This window comes from Lipomyces japonicus (genome assembly GCF_038497905.1).
Source record: "Lipomyces japonicus strain CBS 7319 unplaced genomic scaffold V1514scaffold_23, whole genome shotgun sequence".
Lineage (NCBI taxonomy): Eukaryota > Fungi > Ascomycota > Lipomycetes > Lipomycetales > Lipomycetaceae > Lipomyces > Lipomyces japonicus.
The window spans coordinates 41927-66998 of record NW_027117835.1 but is presented as its reverse complement, the minus strand read 5'-3'; the positions used below and the strand labels follow the sequence as shown (position 1 = coordinate 66998).

Sequence of the window (25072 nt, the reverse complement as noted above, 5' to 3'; positions counted from 1 at the left end):
GCGTTTGGTGGCAGTTCGATCTTGTGGTCATAACTTCTTCGTGGTAACTGGTCCGCTTTAGTCTTCGAAAACGCTTCTTTTAAATCTTCATAAAACCCTAGGATCTCTGTGGGTACTTATTTTTCTTGGTTTATTGCCGTCTCTCCATGGTCTAACATCGCGTTCAAGCTGATTACTTCTGGGCTTTCTCATTGATCTTTCCTTCCAGTTGATGATTGGATTATACTTTTCCAACCATAGACTCAAATTAACTTCCGAATGATGTAACCTCGTCACAATCAATTCGATCTTTTGTTCCCTTCCAGCAACACTGACTCGTGCCGAAATCTTCCTGTCTGCCTTTACCCGATGTCCATCCGCTAATTCGATTATCTTGGGTGGTACAAGGGGTTCCATTTCTAACTTATTTTTAATTTTACGAACGTTGTGTCTATAAAGGAGCCTGTTGCTCCGCAATCAACTTGGGCTTTAGCATTCAACAAACCATCTATTTCGTTGTTTGCAATTATTGCGCAGGCATCCATAACAAGCCCTGAATGGATTCCCCCCAATCTGTGATCAGGCGAATATAATTCAGGGCTTGTTATGGATGCCTGCGCAATAATTGCAAACAACGAAAGAGATGGATGGCTGGCAACTGATCGCGATGGCGAACGTTGAGTAAATGGTGATCTCGATCAAGTTCTTGCACTTGGAAATTATTGGTATCACCTACCACGAGAAGGTATTCCAATCTGGTTTTAACTAGTTTGAGCTTTTGATTGACTTTCCTTTTCCATAGATGGCGAAATTCCGAAATGGCCCGTCATGACCTGTTTCAAGGATTGGGAATTTTCATCTTTTTTGCCCCCCTCGAGGATTAGAGTTCCAAATGCACAACAACCTGCGTTCTCATTCGCCCCATCAGAAATTATCTCATCTATCCGTGCGAGAGATGTATACTGTCGCATAACGGGACATAATACAGGGACTGACGTGGCTCATATTATTTCACGAGCGGAAAAAGAGTGGTTTGAAAATAGCGGGATAAGACACTGGAACTGGGAAAAGAATCTTAGCAAAACATCATTGCTTGAAGATCAAGCTAACTTGATGTTGTTAAGGGCTGACGGTCAACGGGCGTTTGACAACAAATACCTTGTATTATATCCCAAGGACTTAAGTGGTTTTTATGTTCACATGTTACATTATACAAGCGACTTGAGTGTACTAAATCATAATTCCAAGACGCATCCTCTTTTTAACTGTCAACCTAAGTTTCTATATGCCAGGTTTGCATGGGCCTTGTTCCCATTAATTACTGGGTTTTTAGATACTTCTGTTGAAAAAGAGGTAATTAGTATTGCGGAAAATGGGCAACGTAGTATAATAACAGCAAGAAAAATTGAAACAAAGCGCAGGTATAGCCAAAATTCTAGTCAAGGTACAGCCATGTCTGAAGCTAGATCAGAAGGGAATGCCCAAGAAAACGACAACCCGTCCGATTCGGAGGATACAAGGTTGGACAAGATGCCCAAGGCGGAACTGGAAAAACAGAGACCCTAAGGGTTTGTTCCATTTAAGGGTGACCTTTTTGAAGGTAATCCGGATGCCATTATGTTTGAACGTCTTGGTTATGATATAGTGGACGATAGAGATATGAACTGAGTGTTTGCAAAGCACTTATTTTTAATTTTAATAAATATTATTCCAGTAACGTTTTATATTGTTATATTCCTTATTATCAGTACACATGAACCTATGAAGGACTGTGTGGTGGGCACATTAAATTTAAACCTATTCTTTTTTTTTAATTGCCTCCCTCTAAACATACCTTTCAGAATATTAAAATAAGCCTGGCGTTATTCTTCACAGTCCGGCCTTTGGTTATTATTACCCGTACAAAGATGTGGGAAATGGCTCCATTCTTCTATCACTATTCTCCCGGCATGTTTCCGTACAATAAACTTTCAAACAACGCATAATACAAACTCCTCAATTTCATAACTGTCCTCCGTGCCCTTATATTTGCCATTATTAATAATTCCGCAAATCAATTGTTCCACGGCTTGATTCATTCACCCTTTCCGTTTATGCATACGCAGAATCCCAGCCCCTAAATTATTATAAATTAAATACGGTAAAATCTAACGCATCAGACAGCTCGTCGGCTGTCGTTTAATTTTTGTGTTGAATGAATTATATAATACAAATACTGCCTAAATTACTTTATCTATACCAAGCAACTTCTATAATCTTATTAGATAGAAGCAAGCACCTTTTGTACTATTAACAAAAAGAATAGGCCACACATAAATTGTGACAGGGTGCGTAGATTCGCGACCTGTAAGTCCGAATATCAGTAACTAAGTGAATTGCTGAATGAATACAGGGGATCTGCTATCCTTATAGTACAACTAGTGTATTACCCTAACCACCATCGATCTAACCCATACCTCCATCTCCATGCTTCAGCACATGCCCCTGCTTACATAAATATATTATTTTGAAATATTAGAATATCAATTATTGTCTCTTCTTGATTAGATGATATTTGCGTTGACCATCAGTGACAAATATTTGTTGCCCAACCATTAAAAAATGATTACGACAAAAATAAGACAAAATGTGAATTGAATAATACACCTAAATGCTCTGTGTCATCGTTATGGAAAACAAAGACAGCAGCAAAAGAAATAGCAAAAGTTTTGGGACTCCGTATGCGGATTTGGATCCACTGGTCCAATTTACTGGCTTTCGATTCCAGTTGAAGTAATTGCAAGAAGAATTTGTATTATTAACCACAGTCCAGTTTAGAGCGCCAAAATATCCATTGTCGCACCACATGAAAGAAAATCCTGCGCAAGAAGGTTCTCGGTAACAACCATCTGTAAGATTGTAAAATTGTCCCATAATGGACACTTGATAATTTCTTGAAAAATCATGCGTCTTTGTAGAAGTTTTATATACGTCTTACCATAAGGTCTGTAACAAAGACGTCAAGAACTATTAAAATCACGAGCTGCCCGTTGTCTTGGCAAATAGTATTAAAGTGAATCAATAGTTTGTAAAACTAAGTTTTACGGTAAATAGTGACGGAAACTCCCGCTTGAGGAACGAGGAACCGAGTTCAAACTTCTTGTCCTTGGAATTTCAAGCTGAATCTGGCGTATGGCACTTTTGCGTAGGGTACCTCATCGCCATACCAAAATACATATTATAGATATCACTATTGTAACGATTATACATTGTGGTTTATGCATGTATTTGTGTAACGATGTTTTTATCAATTTTAGTTGTAACAGAACAGAATAATTCAGAGTTTTGCTTTTCAAGTTTCTTGGCCAATAATGCCAAGAAAAAAGAATCCGGCCGCCGGTTTGCTTCACAAGATCATCAACATTGACGCAATAGACGTTGAACATGGCAAACCAGTAAATATATAGTGTGGTCAATGGGACGCTTATTTGAATATGGGTGAAACATTCACTGCCATGGGAAAATTTTATAATCTCACGGACAGTTGTGTCCAAGAACCGTCTTGTTTTGGCTTCGAATTTATGTGGTGTGATGATGGATATTTTGGCCCGTTCAACTCGACCGTGGTAAACCAGACCAGTGCACCATGCAACTTTGTCAATTGGAACCGCGGAGCTGTCAGCTGGGACAATTCTTCTTCGTCTAAATTCAAAGTGCCAAAGATTTTGCTTATGCTAGCCTGTTTGGCATTTTTACCCTTGACACTTGCACGAAATATTAGCGTTAATGTACTTTCTGTTGCTACGCTTTCTGATGGGTTTGAACTAAACGTTACAAAACATTCTTCGTTTTTGGAATTATTTGAACGCAAAGAACTAAGTGCTGGCTATTATTTCATAGAAGATGTTAGCGCATTGTACGTGATCGATACAGCTGAGTCTAATCAAGAATCAGATTTAGTGAAAAGACAGGATGATCCTTGGTTTTTCACAGATTACGAGATTTCAGATCATGGAACTTGGTGGAGCCCATGGAAGATGAAAACAGGTTGCAATTGGGCTGAATTAAGTGACGGCCCATTGATTCGTGAATGTCATTTACCGAAACATGGAATTATGCCGCATCAGGAAGCATTGGAATATCTATTTTGAAAGCATTAATTTTAACAACTCTTGAGATTGGTGTATCATATTCTTGGCAGAGATCTGAAAGTGTGACTTGTGAAATTCCAGCCCATAGTGTTGGGTGTATTTGGACGCAGCATGAGTATGTCTAGACGGTCACGTATGCACGCATTTGCTCATTATATGGATGTTCACACTGGCAAGATAAAACAAGTAGTGATTGGCCAATGAATGATGAGACTGCAGTGGCTTGGGGCTGCAGCACGGGAACAGAAAATTGCAATAACTGCAGTTAAATAGTTTAAGCTCTTACAGCGAAATTATATTCTTGAAAAATGTATCAATTGTATTGTTGTTATTTACACCTTGTGAATATCATTAAATTTTTAATACATGTTTGTTAATAATGCACACAAACGTGCAAGTATGCATAATAACTTCATAAGATTGCCAACCTTTAATGATTCCAGTGAAAGATTATCACGATTCCGACAGGAAATGTAAGTTGTAGTTGGCATGTATTTGATTATACAGTAAACCCTCGAGATAGTAAGCTATATCTGATAGAAATATTTGCTTCTTATATCGAGTTTTTAATGACATATATTAGTTATGCATCTATCTATCTGAAAGAATCTGCGAAATTGTTTCAGATGCAAAGAACGTGATCAAATTTATTTGGAAACCGCTCACAATGATCTTTTTTGAGATCCATGAGGGTTGTCTTTCTTTCTTTGGCGCGATGCATGTTTTTCAGCCAATGTAACTGGTCTTCGTTTTGTGCTGGGTGTCATCATTATCGTCAAAATAAATTAGAGATGGTTGCGCAAGATTACTTTAAACAGTAAATAACATGGTTTATGTATAATAACAAACATTCGTGCTGCTAAGTATTCCGGCATCTTGTAGTTTCAATATTGAGGCTTGTAGCTGCTCTTTTAAATACATATCTTACACGAGTCCTGAGTCCGGTTTTGACCACTTCCTCGATATAGTAAGATCTTTTTTTAACGAAATAATCATCTTACTATGTAAAAACAATTCTGGGAAAGCAAAAATCCTTACTAGTTACATCGACGACGGTTTACTAGTTACACTTGTTACCCTGAGTTTTTCGATAGCGCCCCGCGTTTTTTTGTTAATCTCGAAACTCATTGCAATCCGGTTTAATTTAATACACTTGTGCAAGAAAATTGGGTTGTTTAAATTGTCTTCTTTTTATATTTATATATATTATTAAAGTCCTGGCGGTAGTTTAGTCAGGCAGTCATTAAATGTCAGTGCCGCAATCAGTGTTTGTCTACTCGTTGCAGGACAATTCCAGGGTCCGCCTTAGCCTGGAGGACAGGTTTTTGCATATTGATCATGCTCGTGAGTTTTTAATTTTTCTTGTTGATCAGGTATATATCGTTGAAAGACTAATATAGTTTAATTGTTGTATAGAGCAGGCAAATCAAGGGAACAATTTTAGCTGCCTGACGCCTGCGTCGTGCGTTTCTCGTATGCAACCAACTATTATTAATTAGTTTTCGATTTATTATGAATTTAACAACAATATCCAGCCTCTTCATTTGCTGGTGGTAGGCTCCAATCGGTCGTGTACTTCAACATTCTATGGGCCGACTTGCAACAACCCAACGCCACGCCAGACCGGGCGACCCTGACGATTGATTACTGTGACGTCGTGGCAGAGAAGACCGCCACGCTTCGGCAAGTTATGTTTGCAGTTGACAGTGCTCATCAGTCTGGGGTGCAAGAGTTTGCTGCCTCGTTATTGAACAAGGCGTACAAGAGTATGGACAATAACAGACAACATAAAAAAACAACAACATTTGTGCTTACACAATTTAGATACCGTCCGAAACAAGCGACTGTTGGTTCTGATAAACCCGTTCGGCGGTCAGGGCACGGCACGATCACGGTTCACCAAGTACGCGTTGCCAATCTTGGACGCTGCCCGGTGTCAGGTCGATCAAGTTGAAACCAAGTACAAGGGACATGCTGCGGATTTGATTCAATCCATGCAAGGCTTAGTGGGTAAATACGATGCGATCGTGTGCTGCTCTGGTGACGGCATTCCGCACGAAGTGTTTAATGGACTAGTCAACCGTCAGGACATCGCCGAATCGCTCAAGATTCCAGTTTGCCAATTACCATGTGGTAGGTTTAAATTCAAATGCTTAATTTTTGTTAATTGTCTTGTTAATAATTAAAATAGGATCTGGTAATGCACTATGCATGAACCTAGTGGGATCAAATGACTTGCAATTCGCATCACTAAACACTGTCAAGGGCGTACCGGTGGCGATCGACTTGTGCTCATTGACCCAGGACGGCAAGCGGTACGTTTCGTTCTTGTCACAAGCATTAGGCATGATTGCTGATTGCGATCTGGGCACGGAAAACATGCGCTGGCTGGGCGAGAGCCGGTTCACGGTTGGATTGCTTATGCGTGTGCTGGCCAATGCCCGGTACCCTGCCGAGATCTCGGTCAGGATCGCACACGAATCCAAAACCGCCGTGCGCAAGGTCTATGACGAACATAAATCTGCGGCGCAAGATGACCGCGCCGGCCTGGCAACAACAGCCACGCTTGTGCACGGCACGGTTGAAGACCCTGTTCCGAACGATTGGAAAAAAATAGATAGCTCAACCCTGGCCATTTTTTATGTCGGCAAGATGGCATGGATGTCATCCGATGCACTTTTTTTCCCCGCCGCGTTACATCGTGACGGGTTTATGGACATGGTAATTGTTGATTCCAAAGTGCCCACTTTAGAAAAGATCAAGATCTTGCTCGGGGTCGAAAAAGGAAAACATTTCCAATCCAAGCATGTGCAATATTACAAAGTCAACGCGTACCGGATCGTGCCAAAAGCTCAATCTGGGTTTATTAGTATCGATGGTGAGAAATTTAATTTTTCTCCTTTCCAAGTAGAGATCCATAACGGCCTCGGCACCGTACTTGCCAGGAGTCAGCATCTTCAAGCTCCTCCGTTGATATGACCTGCTTTATTTTTTTTTTTTTGTATCACTCTTCATATTTGCACACATGTGTTAATGCTTTGATGTTGTGCTGTTTAGTATTATTAGATATTCAAGACTATGCTGATGTAATTCCAATCGGCCGTTGTCGCCTGCTAATCATAGCCTTGGTTGCGGCCCGCAACCGCTGAATGTCGACCGCACCGGCATGCCATACCAGCACTGCCCGGACGATGAGGCCATGCTGGTCAACGTCGAGTGGTCCCATCACATGCACCCATTCTCCCGTCGTGGTTGCAAGTACGTTGAACCTTGCCATATCGTAGCTGACGACGTGCGTGTCGACCCTGATTGTCGTCGTCATCGTCGTAGTTGTTGTCGTTTTTGTTGTTGTATTATGGTCATCCAGGAAATCTTCAAGCAGCAAAATCGCATTAGCCTGATCAAACAATGCCACGCGACCGATTAATCTGTAATTCCGTAACCCGTCATGATCCCCGTGCAGGGACGTCAAAGCTTGTTCCTGTTGTGAGTCAAATCCAGCATCGGCGGTCGCGACCTGTTGCTGCCGACGAGTAAATGATGACGTGAGTTCGGCGATTGATGTCAAGATCGATGACGTATCGATTGAGAAATCCATTTTTATCATGTCATTATATATACATCTATATATATATATTTTTTTTTTTGTCACAGTTTAAATTTCAAACAAAAATAATAAAATTTTGGTTTTCTTTATGGGAACGCACTTTTGTTATCTTATTCACTGCAACGCGTTTACTCCAAGAACGTATAAAATTGTACTAAACATAACTATCCCTTTATTAAAAACTTCATGACAAGGCAAAATAAAATAAAAATAAAATTACAATCAAATAAATTATAATAACAATTAAAATAATAATAAAAATAAAACTCCAACTTGTCCTTTTTTTTTTTTTTTATAACAGTTTCGCTGCCTTGATTCGTGCGTCCAAACATATCGGGCATTCTTTTATTTTTAATTTCTCTTTAATATAAGCCAAATGCGTGACCTTTTGTGCTACGGATTTGACACTACCGCTACTTGCCACGGCAGATTGAGCGGAAAATACTTCGACTGCCTGGTTATCGTCTTCATTGTCAGTTTTCGTGGCATTATGATAACCATTCCTGATCAAAAGTTGCCGTTCAGTCATGACATGTCCGCAGGTAAATTGAATCAACGTATCCAAATCCCCAAATTGAAGGTTCGTGACGCTGTTCAAAGCCTGCTGCTGATCGAACCTGATGGCCCTGGCCCTAAGCGTGCGCAAGCGAGCTGACGAAGTTTCAACTTCGGTTCGCACGACTGCGCTTGCACCTTGTGCAATCGACAAGGTTAATTCATGTTCACGCAAGATGCGTTGCAATGCCGGCTTTAATCCTTCGATTGCCATGCCTTCCTTAATCCTGCGAACCAGCGTGATCGGATCGATCGCCGTACCGGCTTGTTCGAGTAAACCACGAATAAACTTGGGCTTGTCCATGCTATAATCCACCAGGTCGGCCCATAATTCCTTGTCGTCCTGAGTTTTGGCAAACTGGATTGCCTGTTCAACGTCATCCAATCGATTAATTATCAGCATCAGTGCCTTCTTGTTTTCACCAGTCTTGCCCAAGATGTAAACCAGTTCTGGAATGTAACCTCGACGTTCACAAATCTCAGATGCTTTTTCCAAGTTATAACTATTGCTTCGTTTTACAAATTCCAAAAGTTTTGGCCGATCATAATCCGCGTACAGGTTTACTTGCAAATCCGCAAATTCTTGTGCCGCAAACCCGTCGACCTGAGTGAGTCGTTCGAGGTAGAGGAAAGCCATGACTTCCATGCCAGATTTCATGACTTGATCAACCACTCGTTGCGGTAACAGTTCCAACCGGCCTTCCACCACCAGATCGACCGCATCAGCTGACTTGCGTCGAATCACTTCCACGGGAGCAGCTTCGAGTTCTTGAAAGGTCAGGCTAATTGTTAAAATTTCTGGGATTGACGGTAGCAACGATTGTAACAAGTGCTGATCACGTATCAGGTCAATCGCTGCCGGATCTTGAATGTGCAGCAAGTGCAAAATGGCAGCTGCCGGATTGCCTGTTAGCACGTACAAGTGGGCCACTTTTTGTCGTAACTTGCGGTCATCCTCATCTTTGAGCTTGTTTTCCATCAAAGCTATAATGCTTTTAGAATCGTATATTTCAATCGGCCATAGATTTAGTAGATCATATAATCGATCCCTATCGTTGGCCAAATAGTATCCGAGCACCATTTCGTAAATAACGCTCGATAATTGTGGGTGCCTTACGGGTAAGTAACTGGCAATATCAGCAACGTGACCGCCGCGGACAAACGCCCACGCCCATCGTTCCCATTCTTCCCTAATCGTTTTTTCCGTTTCAGATTCATGTTCATCCGGTTCGTCATCATCGTCATCGTCATCGCCTCCGCCGTCACCATGCACCTCAGCTTTATGCGTGTCATCATTTTCTTGCGTGAAAGCTAAAACTTGCTTCAATGCCGCACCAGCTACTTGCCAGTCATCAACTTCAATCAAAGATTCAACCCACCTAACACCAATCTCGCGCCGCCGAGTGTCATCAACAGCCGGATCCGTCAAGTTAGGACTTATTTTCCATGCTTCTTCAAATTTGTTCTTTTCCAACAACCATTCAAACCGATCTTGCTCGTCCCGTTCAGTCGTGATTACGCCGTCACGAGCAGATAGTACAAAAAACTTGCGGCCTGATGGCGTCGTGGAGTTGCGTCCGGTTGGTCGCCGGTCCCACACGCCCAAATGGTAATCATTTGCACCCAATCGTTCGTACCCACGTAGGGAGAGCTGATCGGCAGATAATTCTTCGCCCGTGGAAGGTGACACCAACCTGAGTTCAGGCGTGAGCGCTAACGGGCGCGGGTTGTCATCGGTTGGCACTGGCGGCGGATTGTAAGCTAAAATTAGTAACGCGTCATCGTCGTATCGTAGCACGCCAGATACAAGCCCATCGATACTGAGAATGGTTTCGACCTCGGACTTGCGCTCAGTCACGACCGGACCGGCAGTGCCTGACTCTGATGTGGGTGTGGTGGAAATTAATGATGATGATGTTGAAGTGGCAGGTGCAATTGCAGTTGCAGGTGTGACACTGGTGGTTGATTTAATAACTTTAATTATCCAGATTGTGTAAGCCCATCCAACAATGAACTTTGTGGGCGAGACCCAGGATAATCGCGGCCGATAAAGGTCTGCACGTGGTGCGTTCTTGGGTAATGAGATGCGTGATATGCGAGATCGAGTAGGTGCATGATATAAATGAATTCCCTGCAAAGGAGAATCATTATTGTTAGAAACTTCGAAAGAAAAAAAAAAAAAGAAACAAAGAAATTGACACGTACTGAGTCGTTCATGGCAACAATGATATCTCCGGTCCAGTCCGTAGCGTTAATAGGCCCGTCACCGTGTAACAATGTCGAATCTGTTTGCCGACCGAGCCAGCCCTTTTCAGACAATATTAAGCTGCAAGCAGTACCACCAGACACGAATGTTCGTGAAGACTGAAAATTTGGGTCCAGCGACACGGCATGCACTGGCCTGAGAAAGTCGCTGGCGCTGACGTCCTTCGGGTCTGTCACGGACGCGATCACGACCCTGCCGTCAAGCGATGCGGACGCGATAGACACGCCGTCTGTGGATAGGGAAAGAATTGATGCCGAATGAGCTCTATACGTGCGAAGAGATTTTAAATCCGGCGTGGTGATGTGCAACGTGCCTCCATGAGTAGCAAACACGAGAAAGTCGTCGTGGGCTAAGAAAGCAGATAATGGGTCGGATGAGAACAATGTTGGTGGCAGATTCACAATGCGAGTGTATTTTAACCGTGGCTCATAGTCATCATCGTCATCATCGTCATCATCGTCCTCTTCATCGTCATCTTCTTCCTCTTCATCGTCATCTTCTTCAGGATTTTCATTTTCCTCTTCATCGTCGTCGTCATACTCATCTGAAGCCTGGTCCTCACTGGATTCTTCAATTTCGACGTACCCAGCTTCAACATCTGCAGTCGAGTCCTCGTCCAAAGACAAAGACGATGAACTATAATTATCTTCTGGCGCTATTAAGGAATTGCCAGACATGATTGCGAGAGTCTTGCCTGCTAAACTGCTTGCAGTCGAGACGATTGACGTGCGATAAAGGCAAACACGTAACCTGAGTTTGCGATTACTGGTACAAGCCCCACGTTTACAGTGCTGAATAAACTTTAATTCCAAATTCGCCAACAGCCTAGTTCTATGCAAATACCGAGGACGAGCAAGCGTTCACCGTTTGCCGAAAATTGTAGAAGGAGAAATTGAATAATGATGTTGTAGATGATCTATATGAAAATTGATTGATTGTAGTTGTGTTTACTTGCCAAGACATATCAATTGGCCATGAACGAGAACTTCTCGTTTGCATCGCGATGAGATTGTGCCCGGTTGTTTGACTTGTCGGTTCCACCTACGCTAGACCCGCGGCACCATGACGCTAGCAGCTGAATCGCACCAGTCGATTTTAACCCGACGGTATGTCGTTTTTTCGTTTTGGGTATGTATAAAAAAAGTGCGGGGGGTGATCAACAAGCTAACCGGATGGGCCATAATCAACTGCAGTTCGTGTTTGCATGCGTGGGATTACCGTTGTGGGTGCGCATGACTGCGATCCACCGAACGCCGTTACCGGCCACTGCAGTAGCAGAATGGACAGCTGCAACGGAAGGTGAAAACAAAGTGCCATCGGCGCCGCGGTTTCGAATAGGCGTCGACGTTGCCTCATGTGGACCAGTGCACGACATTATCACCGCTGCTGCCATCGACACCAGCGCTTGGGGAATTTTGGATGTTATAGATTTTGTTGAAGAAAAAGACCGTTGGACGGCGATATATACGGTAAAATGTCAACATCAACAGCGACAGGGTCAAGGGCATAGTCGTGCTCGAGCTGATCCACCCGGTTCAAGCACGATATTATTGTCTCCAACAGATAAGAGCGCTTCCGCGGTGGCGAAGGCGATTCAGGATGCATTTGCGGCAGACTTGGCCATTACTGTTAGGGACGACCATTATGGCGGGCAAGTCATTATTGGTGTGCCTTACGCAGACTCCGTGCACCTTTCTTTTACAATGCTGATTGCGCTCAATCGACAACAACGGCATTATGATGTGGTAGATGAAGATGACAAGAATGATTTTGTTAAAAGCATAAACGATAGCTTGATGGATGAGTGGGCTGGTGAAGTCGCGAGACTAAGAGGCAGCTTGGCCCGCGAATTAGCTGGATACGTGAATCTGACGTACGACAGTGATGTTGTGTTTAGGTTTGTTGATGATCAAGATGATCAAGATGATCAAGATGATGTGGATAGCGCCACGGTGGACGCTAGTGCCATGACCATGTTGTTAAATTCATGGGATCTTCCAGACATAACCACCACGTCGGCAGCACGAGTGCTGCAGTTTGTGTACTACGTGCCGACAACAGCGGCAGCAGCGGCAGTAGCGGGGAGCAAGAAGAAAAATGTTGGATTTACGGTGTGGCCATCGGTTGGAGTCGTGATTGCTGGTAACGTGGCATCATCGACGTCTATTCGGCAAGCCATGCGAGCATTTCGATCACATGCAATCAAGCTACTTGCGCCAGCGTGGGTTGTATTGCCTTCAGGCGAAAAAATTTTGCCGGCCGCGTATCAGTTTAGCCGCGTTGCCGTGTGGGCGAATGTGCGGGCGGCAAAGGACACGGTAGATACGCTCATGCGCCTGGTGGACTCACAGCCAGCCATGGCCGTGCCAGCTTCGGTCAGCGAGTTAGTCAGTGCTGCCGTACGAGCGGCAGTAGCTGTAGCAACGGCAGGGGCTGAGCGTGTGGTTGGCAGTGGGAATACGAGCGAGTTACTGGCCTTGTCGGCAAGGGCCGCCGGGTTGGCGAGAAAAGCTATTTTTGATAAGGACATGGTGGTGACGATGTTTGTCCCGCTTGAGCATAAGGTGGCAGTATATCTGCCGTTATTAGGCCCGGTGTTTGTACCATTGGCAATTGGTTTGCGCCGGGTTTTAAAAGAGTACAAAAAATGATTGAAGGGGGGCGGGACATGTAAATAATAATACTTTTGCATTGAGTAGTTTTATGGAAAACAATTTAATTTTTTACGAAGACGACGACAATTGATTTGCAAATTCGAATTCGCCCAATATTGAGTTGCCATGAAAAAGATAAGTATAAGCGTGAATGGCTGGCAAAGAAGAGGTTGTGCCGACACTGGTGGCCGTGCACGGCATTCTCAACACTGTTTTGCCGTCTTCAAACCACGCGTCGAGCATGCTGAGGTCTTGCTCCTGCGTGACACGTAAGAGTCTGCCGGTCACAACGTGAGCAGCACCATCGTCTTCGGTAGCAGTAACCGGCACGATGAAGCACTGACGGGGACGGAATTTTGAGCGTAGACGTTTAAAGCCACGGATTTGGTATAAAGTGGATGATAGAGAAACAGTGGGCCAAGTCGGCGGCCAATGACCAAATGACGACTCAGGTACAAACAATAAAATAGCCATAACGTATATAGTGAATGAATTTGATATTACAAAGGTATATATATATTAGTTATTGTTATAGAACTGCTGTATTGTCAATTTGTTCATGCTGGCCGGACGGATGTTGATCGCTCAAGGGGCTTGTACTTAAGGGCGCCCCCTGAATTTTCGCGTTTGACGGATTCGATGACAAATTTGGTTGATTCACACACACTCGGCAATCAATTATGTCTGGCATTCTCACGAGGCGCACGACCGGGACAGTTCCTCCACGACTGACCGGTGCCGCAGTCACGAACGATGGGGACCGCGTATTTGTGCATGGCGGGCGGGACGTTGATACCGGCGGATTATCGACCTCGTTGTACATGTTGGACCTGGCGTCGGCCGTGTGGACCTGCATCGATGCTCAGGTCGGACCGGCGCGGTATTTCCATACCATTACATTCGACAAGGTTGATCATGACAATGAAGTTGAAAATAGTGAGCGCGTGTACGTGTTTGGCGGGCTTAATGAAGACGGCGAACCGACGGGGGACTTGTGGTGGTTTGATTTCCAGGCGCGTGAGTGGACGCGAGAAAAAACGGCCACGGCGATAACAAGCCAAGTGCGGGTAACGCCGCGATGGGCGCACTGTGTAGCCATGACTCAAGATGGTCAGTTAGTTGTTGTGGGTGGCCAGGACGGCGCTAATGAATACGTGCGGAACGTGGCCGTTTACGATACTCGCCGGCATCGCTGGGCACTTCACGGCGATAACAATGACAATGACAATGACAATAATGACAACGACAACGATGATGAAGATGACAATGATGACGGCTACGAATATGACGGCGGCTACGGTGCGTACCGATCAGCAGCGGCAGGGTGGTGCAACAATGTGGTTGTGTTTTCAAACCGTAATGCTGGCCGGACTGAGACAAGAGTGGAAGCGTTTGCTCAGCCTGCGTGGGCACCGAATGATTTTGTGATTGATCGAGCTGCCGGACCAGACGGGCCTCCTTTCCTGCGGTTCCCAACGTGCGGCGTGGTTAGCGATAAGAAGGACAATGCGATCTTGGTTGTTGGTGGCATATACGTGGCGGATGACGACGGAGAAGGAGATCGGGCAGAGTACGTCGTGCACGGGGCTCGATTGCGGGCTGTTGTTGGTGGTGGTGGGCCGAACGTTGGAACGTGGACTGAGTTTGCAAGATGCCGTGGCCCCTTCACGAGCGGGCAGGTGAGAAAGTCAAGGGCAACAACGACGATGCTGCTGTTTGGCGGTTTAAACGCGACCAAGGAATCGCTGGCGGCAGACTACGCGATCAGGGCAACCCAATGGGAATGTATATCCGAGGTGTCCGTTGGTGGTGAAGTTGCGAGCTTGCCTGGGGACATGTCAATTGCCGGGCAAGAGCTGGGCCGGGCCGTGCTGGCGGCAGGCATCGTGGCCGATACCGTGCTTGTATGTGTGGACGGTACGGCTGTTCCGGTGCTGAGTCGAGTCATGGAGCTTCGATGGGGAGCCGGTTTTGGCCGGTGGCTGTCGTCCATGTCAGCATCACCATTCTCGTCCACAAAGGTCGTGCCGGAGCGCGGCGACCTGGTGCGAGCAGTGGCGGAATGGGCATACACGGGGCAGATCAACGTCGACAGTGACCATATCATGCTGGCCAGATTGGCGGCGTTCGGCAGGGCTCATGACGTGCCCGGCCTGGCCCAATTGGCGGACCGGCTGCTGGTGGTGCCTTGAATGGAGGGTCGAATAATTCATACGTCATGATGAGCCGTAATTGGCACCGCATATATATGCATAATATATCGCACTCAGCACCGGATATCACCTAATTTTGGACGAGTCATCCTGGCTGGTGCCGGGTCATATTTATTATACTATTACATTCTGGAAGATAGCAGGTACCAGGTGAGTCACGTGATGCAAACTAGTGTCATCTTGCACTAATCGCGCACCATAATTGATTGGCTCGGGCGCACTTTGTACCATACAAAACATACAAATATATAACGGACTGCTTCGTCCCCATATTTTTTTGTTTATTTTTTATATAGACGTATTTACATACATTTTACATATACATATACATATACAATGCCATTCAAACTTCCCTCTGGAGCAATTGTGCCTATCCCAGCGTTCGGCACTGGCACGAAGTGGTACAAGCCTGGTGACCCAGCCATCAGCCGACCAGTAGTGGACGCGCTTGTTTCAGCCATTAAGGCTGGCTACAGGCACATTGATGGTGCTGAAGTGTATGGCACTGAGCCCGAGATTGGCGTGGCCATTAAGGAAACTGGCGTGGCCCGCGACCAATTGTTCGTGACCACAAAAGTAATCTCAGCCATTTCTGACCCGCGCAAGGCTTTGGAAGCATCTTTGGCCAAGTTGCAACTGGACTATGTCGACCTGTACTTGATCCACTCCCCATTTTTCGGAAAGGAGACTCATGGCTTGACATTGCGTGAGGCTTGGGACGTGTTGACCGAACTTAAGCGTGAGGGCAAGGCCAAGGACATTGGAGTGTCTAATTTTGCCGTGGCTGACTTGAAGCAATTGGAAGGCGCGGAGGAGAAAGTTGCGGTTAACCAGATTGAGTTTAACCCATACTTGCAGAATCAGACACCCGGCATTGTTGAGTATTCTCAATCACACGACATCTTGATTGAAGCCTACACGCCGTTGGTGTCGTTATCTGCTCGTGCTACTGGCGGGCCTGTTGATGAAGTCGTGAACAGACTGGCAACGAAGTATGGGAAGACTGCTGGTCAGGTTATTCTTAAGTGGGTTGTGCAACGTGGCATCATTCCGGTGACCACGTCGGCCGATCCTGCCCGCCAGGCGTCTAATTTGGATTTGTCCGGGTTTGAATTGACTGCTGAAGAGGTCGAGCAAATCAACCAGGCCGGCGCAAAGAAGCATGTGCGCGTGTACTGGACCGACAAGTATGAGTAATGGGAGTAATTGTAATAATTTAATTGAATTGAATGGATAGCATGATTGATTTATTTAGACAGACAAGTAATAGACTCTTGACTTCTATAAACGTGTAGTTACATCTTGTTAACTAACGTGGTTAACTTATGTCATCTTTGAAGTCACGTGACTGTATATAAGTTTTTCTGTGCGATTCTTTTTGATTGGCACGTCGTTGTATCAAACTACATCTACCACGTTTGCATTTTTCATCATGGACAACGACGACCTGGCGCCGACGTTACAGAACATTATCGATCAAAAGTCTTTGCGGTGGGTTTTTGTCGGTGGCAAAGGTGGCGTGGGAAAGACTACTACGTCGTGCTCGCTGGCGGTGCAGTTGGCAAAGTCAGGCAAGAATGTGCTGATAATCTCGACCGACCCAGCTCATAACCTGTCGGATGCGTTTGGACAACAATTTGGTAAAGATGCACGCAAGGTTGACGGAGTTGAAAACCTGTCGGCCATGGAAATCGACCCATCGGGGTCGATCAGTGATCTGGTGGACGCGTCTGCCGCATCCGGAGCTGGCGCGGCTGGCGCCGGAGCCAACGTGATGCAGGATATTGCAAACTCGATCCCTGGCGTGGATGAGGCCATGTCGTTTGCAGAAGTCATGAAGCAAGTCAAGTCGACCGATTTTGACGTGATCGTGTTCGACACGGCCCCGACCGGTCACACGTTACGGTTCTTGCAATTCCCCACCGTGCTGGAAAAGGCACTGGCCAAGATTTCTGAGTTGAGCGGCCGGTTTGGGCCCATGCTGAATGGCCTGGTTGGCGGCAACTCGAATTCGAACGAAGACATCTTTGGCAAGCTCGACAACATGCGCGAGACCATTTCCGAGGTGAACACTCAGTTTAAGGACCCGAACCTGACCACTTTTGTGTGCGTGTGCATTCCCGAGTTTTTGTCGTTGTACGAGACCGAACGCATGATCCAGGAGCTGGCGTCGTTCCACATCGACACGCACGCCATCGTTGTCAACCAATTGCTGTTCCCGGACCCGTCGTCGACCTGTGCTCAGTGCACGGCCAGGCGGGCGATGCAGTCCAAATACCTGGACCAGATTTCCGATCTGTACGAAGGCGATTTTCACATTGTGAAGCTGCCGCAGCTCACGAACGAGGTTCGCGGCACGGACGCGATCTTGCAGTTTTCTGAAATGCTGGTCCAGCCATATTCACCATAAATCATGTCAATAATACGTTATACTAAAATACAAGTGCATTTTTTTTTATTAAATATGATTTCCATTTACATTTACATTTTACACCATCCACTCCATTTTTCTTTCGTCTCTTGTTCACATGCTTCCGACAGCGTGCGGCGCCCGCTCATGCGAGATCTTGCCCCGGATTCTCCCCGCGCTCACGTGCCATGATGCCGTGATGGCCTTCTCCGCCGCCCCGAGCAAGTGGTGATCTTGATATATATATATTCGCTCCGGCCCGGTTGGTTTTGCAATTGTTTTTGTTCGTATACTCGTTCATCATGGTCTATTCTTCCATCGACATCGACAAAGAACAGCGCGAATTCGACGCCGAGGTCGCAGCCGTCAACGCCTGGTGGGCTTCTCCCAGGTGGCGGCGCACCCGCAGAGTGTACACGGCCGAATCGGTCGTGCAGAAGCGTGGGTCTCTGGCCATTGATTATCCTAGCAACGCGCAAGCCAAAAAACTGTACGCCTTGTTGCAACAGCACGACCAAAACAAAACCGCATCGTTCACGTTCGGCGCTTTGGACCCGATTCAGATCACTCAGATGGCAAAGTATTTGGATTCGATCTACGTGTCCGGCTGGCAATCATCCTCCACGGCTTCGACTTCAAACGAGCCGTCGCCAGACTTGGCTGATTACCCTTACGATACAGTGCCCAACAAGGTCGAGCACTTGTGGTTTGCGCAATTGTTCCATGACCGCAAGCAACGCCAGGAACGTTTGACGACCCCGGCCGCGGCCCGCCGCAATCTCAACTACGTCGACTACTTGCGACCCATCATTGCCGACGCCGATACCGGTCACGGCGGCATCACGGCCATTCTCAAGCTGACAAAGTTGTTTATCGAACGCGGCGCTGCCGGGATTCATATTGAGGACCAGGCTCCCGGAACCAAAAAATGCGGTCACATGGCCGGCAAGGTGCTCGTGCCCACTTCCGAACACATCAACCGGCTCGTCGCCATCCGCGCGCAGGCAGACATTATGGGTTCAGACCTGTTGGCCATTGCCCGCACTGATTCCGAAGCTGCCACGTTGATCACTTCCACGATAGACCCACGTGATCATCCGTTTATTCTGGGCACCACGAACCGGTCGCTCAAGCCGCTGGCCACGCTCATGGCCGATGCCGAGATTGCCGGCGTGCAAGGTGATAGCTTGCAGAAAATTGAAGATGACTGGATCGGGGCTTCCGGGCTAAAATCATTCCGTGACGCCGTGGCTGACGTGTTGGCACCAGCTCAGCTTGCCGAATTTGACCGGTCTGCAGCCAAGGGCATTTCTAATGATGACGCTCGCGCGTTAGCCAGCAAATTAGGCGCAACTGACTTGTATTGGAATTGGGACGCGCCCAGGACCAGGGAAGGTTATTACCGCATTCAGGGAGGTACCAAGTATGCCATCGCTCGCGCGGTTGCTTACGCGCCTTACGCGGACTTGTTATGGATGGAATCCAAGTTACCTGATTACGCGCAGGCTCAGGAATTTGCTCAAGGAGTCAAAGCCGTGTACCCGGATCAATGGTTGGCGTATAACTTGTCCCCTTCGTTTAATTGGACCAAGGCCATGGCGGTTGACGAGCAAGAGACTTACATTAAACGATTGGCCAAGTTGGGTTATGTTTGGCAATTCATCACGTTGGCAGGATTGCACACGTCCGCGTTGGCGGTTGATTCGTTTTCTCGAAAGTATGCTGAGATTGGCATGCGTGCGTACGGTCAGTTTGTTCAACAGCCAGAGATTGATCAAGAAGTTGAAGTGGTTAAGCATCAAAAATGGTCCGGCGCAGAGTACGTGGATTCGTTACTCAAACTCGTTACCGGTGGCGTGTCGTCCACGGCTGCCATGGGAAAGGGCGTTACTGAGGATCAGTTTAAACATTAAACCAGTGCAGAAAGAAATATTTTGTTGATTGTTGTAGTAGAAAAACAAAAAATAATCGTTTAAAAAAAAACTATACAGTAGTAGACTAAAATGTGTGACATCACTTACGTAATTTGGATAGTGCCTAAACTTCTTATAAAGAGAAAGGCATTGCCAACTTGTCGTACTTTGAAGGTGCAGAATATATGATATGTAAACCCATAACTATATCGGTACCCGTACGATTAGGGCTTTCCCTTTAAGATGGCGGTTACGTGGAAACTATCAATCACAGCTTGTTCGTTAATCTGATTGGACTCAGCTGTGAATTGGTGCCATAAGGCTGCATCACTAACTACCCCTCTAAAATCGGACTCGTTCAAGCAATCACAATGAACTTGATATATTTTGGATGTTCAGTGTATTGGGCGTTGGTCATAATTATTGTGACTAGGCCAAGTTACGCTTGCATTAAATGCCACGGAGTGAATTTATAGCTCGGTGAGACCTTTTTTTTTTTTTTTTTTTTTTTTTCATAACTAGTTTTTTTTAAAAAAAAGTAGATTACATAATTTATTCGATCACTTCCACATTATCAGCAAGCATGACCGAACCGGCTTTTACGATTGACGACTGATTAATTGACCTTGACGATGATGATGATGGTGAGATTTCAGCAGCAGCTACGACCAGGTTTGGTTCCGGGCCGAATGGCACGTCGTCTTCATGCACGGGCCGGCCCAAGATGCAGTTTAAGATCACTGCCGCACCAGGCTTGGACACGACTATGGCTGATTCGGAACAATTATCTGATGCCAGAACGCATTCTACGCATCCGTTTCCATACCTTCTGCCCTTGTTATTGTCATTACCTGGATTGTGATTATTGTCAAGGTTATCATCGTCTGGGTCGTTGCCGCATGTGCATGAGTTGATGCGATCTATTGCCATGGTGGCTACTTCTGTAAAGAATTCAAACATCTTGCGCGACATGCCTGACCCAAACCATTCCTCGCCAACTCCTCCTCCGCCATTATCATAAAAGATCAACCGGGCCGGCCGTTTCCGTTGTGACTGCCGGCCAGCAAACTCTTTCTCGGCAGCCTTACACTCCGTGCGCACGTCCGAGGCACCAGTCATAACCACGCCACGGGCCATGCTTAAAATTAAATGCTCAGCTGCATGAATCGCGGCTGCCAAATGTAACCGCTTGCGACTAATAATTTCAATCGCCCGGTCCGGTACGTCGACCCAAAACCCTTTGGATTGTAAAATCACGGCTGGCGTGGTGGTCACGTCGACCGCATCCAGCATGCGGCCGCGGCTGTCCAGCTTAAAATAACCAAACACTACCGTGGTTACCTTAATATTACCAAAATACGCATATGACGATGACGATTCCTCACCGTGACTCTCATTGGTTAAGCAAATCTTTTTCATGGCTTCAATCTCGATAGCATCAACGTCAGTGTAATCCCGTTGCGTCGTGGTCCAATCCACGGTCGTGCGTTCAATCTTTGCGATCCGATTATTCGAATCCAACTCACGCACCAAAAAAGGCCGACCTTGATGGACAAACACTGCACCTTCATATAACGTAAACGATACTCGGCTGGGTTCGACTTCTTCCACCACAATGTTCCGCCCGTTAGTCACGTCCACTATGGCGTACCGGCTATTGGAATCATCATCGGCTGATGGCCGAATCGATACATGCTTCGCCGGCCAGGGCTCGAACCTGCCATGCGTTACATACAAAGCTTCATCGTCATCATCATGACTTTCATCTGCGCAAAGCATGCGCGAGCGGGCCAGGTCGGCCGTACGCGGGCCGAAATATGACTCGTCTGTGCGAATATTAACCGGGTGTTCGAACCCAGCGCATTGTAAATGTGCTTCCAACACGAGCTGATTATCCAAGTCTAACACAAGCTCATCGTGGGGCCGGGAAAAAATTTCCGCCGGGTGAGTCATGAAGTATTGGTCAACCGGATGCGAATCCCCCACGAGGACGGTTAACGAACCCTGATTGCGACGACCGGCCCTGCCGCTCTGTTGCCGCAAGTTGGCCACGCTAAACGGGAAACCCACAATCACGACCGCGTCCAAGCTGCCAATGTCGACCCCGAGTTCGAGCGCGTTTGTAGACACGATGCCAATAAGGTCGCCGTCAAACATGGCTTTTTCGATTCGCCGCCGGTCCTGCGCAGTGTAGCCGCCTCGATAACTCATGACCCGGTCTGCCAAGTCGTCTCCTCTGCCAATCGCTGCAAGTTGAGTTCTGACAGCCTTCATCATTAGTTCACACATGGTGCGCACGCGGCAGAACGCGATCGTGCGCACGCCATTTAGAACTAGCTTTACAAACAAGTCTGCACCTTCTGCCATTGCACTTCGGCGAGTACTCAGCACCGATGAAGACGCAGATACTGCTGACTTGGGCCTAGTACGCGGTGAGTTCCATACTAAAAAATGCTTTTCACCAGCGGGTGATCCGTCGTCGTCAATCACGTCAACATTATCGACACCAAACATACGTTGCATGTGCGAGCCGGGGCTGGCAATCGTGGCCGAGCACGACACGAATTGCACGGTCGTGTTTCCCAGCAATGCGCACAACCGGCGCAACCGACGCATCACCATGCTCACGTGGGAACCAAAAAGGCCGGCATACACATGCAGTTCATCCACAATGACGAACTTAAGATTGCGGAAAAACGAGCGCCAGGAATCGATCCCGGGTAGAATTGTCATGTGCAACATGTCTTTACGAAAGTTAATAATGGAGTTGTAAAAAATCAAATCGTAAAATCTTTCTTTTTTTTTTTTACCTGGATTGGTGAAAATGATGCTGGCATGATCACGAATATGCTGCCGGTCTTCCTTTGGCGTGTCACCATCGAACGTGTCCACTACCACATCGGCAAGGCACGGCATGAGACCAATAATGTTTTGCAAAGCGCGCTTTTGATCTTGAGCTAGCGCTTTAGTGGGAAAAATGTATATTGCCGTGACCGCCGGCGGGTCGTGCGTATGAACAGCTTGTAATGCTCGCAGTACGGGCACTTGGTAAATCAGTGACTTGCCAGACGACGTCGACGTTGACACAATCACGTTGCGGCCATTATGCAGGCTGTTGAGAGCCTGGGACTGATGAGTATAAAATCCGGTCACGTCGGCAGCCGTGAACAACGCGTCGACCAGTTCTTGAGTCAACGCAAACTCAAGTTCGCCATAACGAGCTGGTTTGGCAGCAAACACTTTGCGACCACCGTCAACCACTTGCCCGGCATACGTGGCGTCGGTCATGAGATCATGCACAATCGCACTAATTGGCTTGCGTTGGGGGGAATTAACTCCTTGCAAACCAAATGACGGCTTCGTGGCCTCGTCAACAGGGTTGGGTAGTGATGGCAGCACGGGTAAGAATCGTGCGAGCTCGGAATTGATTACCACTTGGGCATCAAGCTTGTTGCTGGTACAAGATGCAAGAAACTGGCAAACTGCGTCTCGAAACTTGTCATTACGCTTGGTCACTAACTTTGTCATATTTGCAGCACTGAACGACGGCATGCGAATCTTGTCGGATCGTGTTAAGCCACCGTTGCCGCCTCCAGGTGACAACGGCTGATCTTTTTTCAAATTTTCGTCGATAAATTCAAATATTAAAACTTGATTTGATAATGATAACGATGAAGAATTTGTTGTACTGGGAAGACTGAAAATATCGTTGCCATTGTCATTCGCAAATCTCGATTGTGAGGATGTTGAAAGCAATTTCTCTTCGTATACGGCCAATTCATGATCTGGCACGTATTCAAACCGAATCACTGCTGGGCCCAGTAAAAATTTAATAGCTGCTGCATGTTGAACCGAAAAGGGATTTGCCTTGTCGTTTTTTGTGCCATCACCGCCGCCGGTGTCAGCGCCAGCGGCCAGTTGCCGGACCGTGTCGAACCTAGGTGGTACGTGCCTGCGAGAAGCGAGAAACGTGGACGACGTGTTAAGGGCTCGAAACACGGCTTCCAAATTGACAAAATATTCAGGCCATGACGATGTATCAGTAAGTTTTTGCTTTTTGGATGGTCGTGGTGGCATTTATCTGGTACGAGACATGAATTTACGCGAATAAATAAATTTGATTTTCGTCCCAAAATCGCGCCGAAAGAGGTGCGTTTCGAGGTTCCAAGTTTACATATTTCATTCGGTAGTGTGGTCTATTGTGACTTAGGTTTACAACTAAATTCTACACGTAGGACCATATCGGCCTCGGTGGTTCCGTAAATGTTGCCGGCACGGCTGGGTTCAACACCACGCACGGCACCCTGCGTCCGTTGCTTACAACTTTGGCTGAAAAGCAGAGCAAGATTAGTAGAGCAATCCAAAAACATTGAACACCCATAATTATGAATACACGTACTGTAGCATGATACTCGATAGTACTCGGCAATCTGGTACACGATCCACCGCATAAATGAGTCCGATCGTTCCGTGTCGGCTTCGAAATCGACTTCTTTTTCGTAAAAAAATTGCTGAGACCCGGTATTCGTATCCGTAGCCGCAGTCGTGATCGTGGTCAAAACAAACTCACGAATGACATCTTCCAAGCTCTTGAGAAATGGCTGGGTCAAATGGCCCTTCTTGACCCTGTCCTTCAACGTCCGGGGCACGACATGCGGTCGGTCGTCCTTGTCACTGAAATTATTGTCATACAAGGAAAAATCCTCTGGTACTTTTGCCTGTTGCAACACGACAAAATCGGCCAGATTTTTGTCCGTCCTGCGCACGGCGTACGTCGGGCTGGGCAAAAAATCAGCTGGTTGTGGCGGCACAGCATGCGGGTTGTACAACATCCGAGCTGCAACTTGGTCAGTCCCGAGTTTCTGGCCTAAGTCAAAAAACATGTAACAAGTTTACCATTCTCTAGTCGTCGCCGGTGCCGGTTCCCCTGCACTGGTCGCTGATCATCACGCAATCGTGCGCCCCGCTGTCTGGCTGTGAAGTTCACCACGCTTCCTTCTGGCGTGCTCGCCTCTGTTGCGGTCGTTGCCGCAGCTCCTACTTCTCTTACCGCAGCTGAAAAGTGCCTCCGTGATATTCCAGAAAATATGTCAGAGCTATCGGCATCAGACAGGTCAATGAGCGACAACACGTCGGAACCACCGGTACTGCTGTCGTCGGCCAGTCGCTGCTGACGGTGTTGATCATGACGTCCTGCAGGGAGGCGGCGATGATGATGGTGGTCTTCAATTGTGTGCAATAGCACCCGCAAGTTCTCTTCCGTCAACGGAGGACCTGCCGAGCTCGCCATGATTCGTCCGTCTGTTGTATGTTCGTTGTTGTGATGTCGGGTTTAGTTTAATTGA

The 25072-nt window shown here is 46.6% G+C and overlaps 13 protein-coding genes across 13 annotated transcripts; 8 read left to right on the top strand and 5 right to left on the bottom strand.

Moving 5' to 3' along the window:
* Nucleotides 1-664: 664 nt before the first annotated feature.
* On the top strand, nucleotides 665-1545 carry V1514DRAFT_352663 (uncharacterized protein; the record flags this gene model as incomplete). The annotated part of the gene is made up of 2 exons (XM_066929504.1): nucleotides 665-704; nucleotides 782-1545. The coding sequence occupies 2 exons, from the start codon at nucleotides 665-667 to the stop codon at nucleotides 1543-1545; spliced, it is 804 nt and encodes a 267-aa protein (XP_066782926.1).
* Nucleotides 1546-3452: 1907 nt separating this feature from the next.
* V1514DRAFT_320414 (uncharacterized protein) lies at nucleotides 3453-4109 on the top strand (the record flags this gene model as incomplete). The annotated part of the gene is made up of 1 exon (XM_066925998.1): nucleotides 3453-4109. The coding sequence occupies one exon, from the start codon at nucleotides 3453-3455 to the stop codon at nucleotides 4107-4109; it is 657 nt and encodes a 218-aa protein (XP_066782925.1).
* Nucleotides 4110-5251: 1142 nt separating this feature from the next.
* Nucleotides 5252-7295, top strand: V1514DRAFT_332066 (ATP-NAD kinase-like domain-containing protein; the record flags this gene model as incomplete). The annotated part of the gene is made up of 5 exons (XM_066927787.1): nucleotides 5252-5453; nucleotides 5526-5582; nucleotides 5645-5875; nucleotides 5934-6242; nucleotides 6301-7295. Coding segments are annotated over exons 1-5 (1477 nt in total), but the record flags the coding sequence as incomplete, so codon positions are not given.
* V1514DRAFT_281594 (uncharacterized protein) lies at nucleotides 7186-7707 on the bottom strand (the record flags this gene model as incomplete). Its single annotated transcript, XM_066925075.1, has 1 exon — nucleotides 7186-7707. One exon carries the CDS (start codon nucleotides 7705-7707, stop codon nucleotides 7186-7188), a length of 522 nt encoding a protein of 173 aa, XP_066782923.1.
* Nucleotides 7708-7862: 155 nt separating this feature from the next.
* Nucleotides 7863-11249, bottom strand: V1514DRAFT_352660 (uncharacterized protein). Its single transcript, XM_066929503.1, has 2 exons — nucleotides 10477-11249; nucleotides 7863-10402 (listed from the first exon to the last, which is right to left on the bottom strand). The coding sequence occupies exons 1-2, from the start codon at nucleotides 11212-11214 to the stop codon at nucleotides 8009-8011; spliced, it is 3132 nt and encodes a 1043-aa protein (XP_066782922.1). The 5' UTR covers nucleotides 11215-11249; the 3' UTR covers nucleotides 7863-8008.
* Nucleotides 11250-11407: 158 nt separating this feature from the next.
* V1514DRAFT_87642 (phosphatidylinositol-glycan biosynthesis class S protein-domain-containing protein) lies at nucleotides 11408-13224 on the top strand. Its single transcript, XM_066930169.1, has 2 exons — nucleotides 11408-11665; nucleotides 11731-13224. Exons 1-2 carry the CDS (start codon nucleotides 11600-11602, stop codon nucleotides 13186-13188), a joined length of 1524 nt encoding a protein of 507 aa, XP_066782921.1. The 5' UTR covers nucleotides 11408-11599; the 3' UTR covers nucleotides 13189-13224.
* On the bottom strand, nucleotides 13225-13815 carry V1514DRAFT_87577 (uncharacterized protein). Its single transcript, XM_066930168.1, has one exon. It carries the CDS (start codon nucleotides 13663-13665, stop codon nucleotides 13261-13263), a length of 405 nt encoding a protein of 134 aa, XP_066782920.1. The 5' UTR covers nucleotides 13666-13815; the 3' UTR covers nucleotides 13225-13260.
* Nucleotides 13816-13861: 46 nt separating this feature from the next.
* Nucleotides 13862-15647, top strand: V1514DRAFT_332057 (uncharacterized protein). The gene has a single exon (XM_066927786.1). The coding sequence runs from the start codon at nucleotides 13872-13874 to the stop codon at nucleotides 15381-15383; it is 1512 nt and encodes a 503-aa protein (XP_066782919.1). The 5' UTR covers nucleotides 13862-13871; the 3' UTR covers nucleotides 15384-15647.
* On the top strand, nucleotides 15562-16730 carry V1514DRAFT_87575 (NADP-dependent oxidoreductase domain-containing protein). The gene has a single exon (XM_066930167.1). The coding sequence runs from the start codon at nucleotides 15741-15743 to the stop codon at nucleotides 16599-16601; it is 861 nt and encodes a 286-aa protein (XP_066782918.1). The 5' UTR covers nucleotides 15562-15740; the 3' UTR covers nucleotides 16602-16730.
* A 1-nt stretch (nucleotide 16731) lies between these two features.
* On the top strand, nucleotides 16732-17965 carry V1514DRAFT_87574 (anion-transporting ATPase-like domain-containing protein). Its single transcript, XM_066930166.1, has one exon. It carries the CDS (start codon nucleotides 16837-16839, stop codon nucleotides 17812-17814), a length of 978 nt encoding a protein of 325 aa, XP_066782917.1. The 5' UTR covers nucleotides 16732-16836; the 3' UTR covers nucleotides 17815-17965.
* On the top strand, nucleotides 17966-20003 carry V1514DRAFT_87727 (isocitrate lyase). Its single transcript, XM_066930170.1, has one exon. The coding sequence runs from the start codon at nucleotides 18117-18119 to the stop codon at nucleotides 19725-19727; it is 1611 nt and encodes a 536-aa protein (XP_066782916.1). The 5' UTR covers nucleotides 17966-18116; the 3' UTR covers nucleotides 19728-20003.
* Nucleotides 20004-20228: 225 nt separating this feature from the next.
* On the bottom strand, nucleotides 20229-23813 carry V1514DRAFT_332051 (uncharacterized protein). The gene is made up of 2 exons (XM_066927785.1): nucleotides 22538-23813; nucleotides 20229-22471 (listed from the first exon to the last, which is right to left on the bottom strand). The coding sequence occupies exons 1-2, from the start codon at nucleotides 23802-23804 to the stop codon at nucleotides 20280-20282; spliced, it is 3459 nt and encodes a 1152-aa protein (XP_066782915.1). The 5' UTR covers nucleotides 23805-23813; the 3' UTR covers nucleotides 20229-20279.
* A 65-nt stretch (nucleotides 23814-23878) lies between these two features.
* On the bottom strand, nucleotides 23879-25057 carry V1514DRAFT_332047 (uncharacterized protein). The gene is made up of 3 exons (XM_066927784.1): nucleotides 24624-25057; nucleotides 24127-24564; nucleotides 23879-24056 (listed from the first exon to the last, which is right to left on the bottom strand). The coding sequence occupies exons 1-3, from the start codon at nucleotides 25015-25017 to the stop codon at nucleotides 23953-23955; spliced, it is 936 nt and encodes a 311-aa protein (XP_066782914.1). The 5' UTR covers nucleotides 25018-25057; the 3' UTR covers nucleotides 23879-23952.
* Nucleotides 25058-25072: the final 15 nt, after the last annotated feature.

Coding starts and splice junctions, on each gene's coding strand:
- V1514DRAFT_87575 (XM_066930167.1), top strand. CDS start 15,741: ATGCCATTCAAACTTCCCTCTGGAGCAATTGTGCCTATCCCAGCGTTC.
- V1514DRAFT_87574 (XM_066930166.1), top strand. CDS start 16,837: ATGGACAACGACGACCTGGCGCCGACGTTACAGAACATTATCGATCAA.
- V1514DRAFT_332047 (XM_066927784.1), bottom strand. CDS start 25,017: ATGGCGAGCTCGGCAGGTCCTCCGTTGACGGAAGAGAACTTGCGGGTG. Junction 24,565..24,623: donor CCGGCGACGACTAGAGAATG/GTAAACTTGTTA, acceptor ACCAAGTTGCAG/CTCGGATGTTGTACAACCCG. Junction 24,057..24,126: donor CTATCGAGTATCATGCTACA/GTACGTGTATTC, acceptor TCTGCTTTTCAG/CCAAAGTTGTAAGCAACGGA.
- V1514DRAFT_332057 (XM_066927786.1), top strand. CDS start 13,872: ATGTCTGGCATTCTCACGAGGCGCACGACCGGGACAGTTCCTCCACGA.
- V1514DRAFT_87577 (XM_066930168.1), bottom strand. CDS start 13,665: ATGGCTATTTTATTGTTTGTACCTGAGTCGTCATTTGGTCATTGGCCG.
- V1514DRAFT_87727 (XM_066930170.1), top strand. CDS start 18,117: ATGGTCTATTCTTCCATCGACATCGACAAAGAACAGCGCGAATTCGAC.
- V1514DRAFT_332051 (XM_066927785.1), bottom strand. CDS start 23,804: ATGCCACCACGACCATCCAAAAAGCAAAAACTTACTGATACATCGTCA. Junction 22,472..22,537: donor CATCATTTTCACCAATCCAG/GTAAAAAAAAAA, acceptor ACTTTCGTAAAG/ACATGTTGCACATGACAATT.
- V1514DRAFT_87642 (XM_066930169.1), top strand. CDS start 11,600: ATGACGCTAGCAGCTGAATCGCACCAGTCGATTTTAACCCGACGGTAT. Junction 11,666..11,730: donor ATGTCGTTTTTTCGTTTTGG/GTATGTATAAAA, acceptor AATCAACTGCAG/TTCGTGTTTGCATGCGTGGG.
- V1514DRAFT_352660 (XM_066929503.1), bottom strand. CDS start 11,214: ATGTCTGGCAATTCCTTAATAGCGCCAGAAGATAATTATAGTTCATCG. Junction 10,403..10,476: donor TTGTTGCCATGAACGACTCA/GTACGTGTCAAT, acceptor TCTCCTTTGCAG/GGAATTCATTTATATCATGC.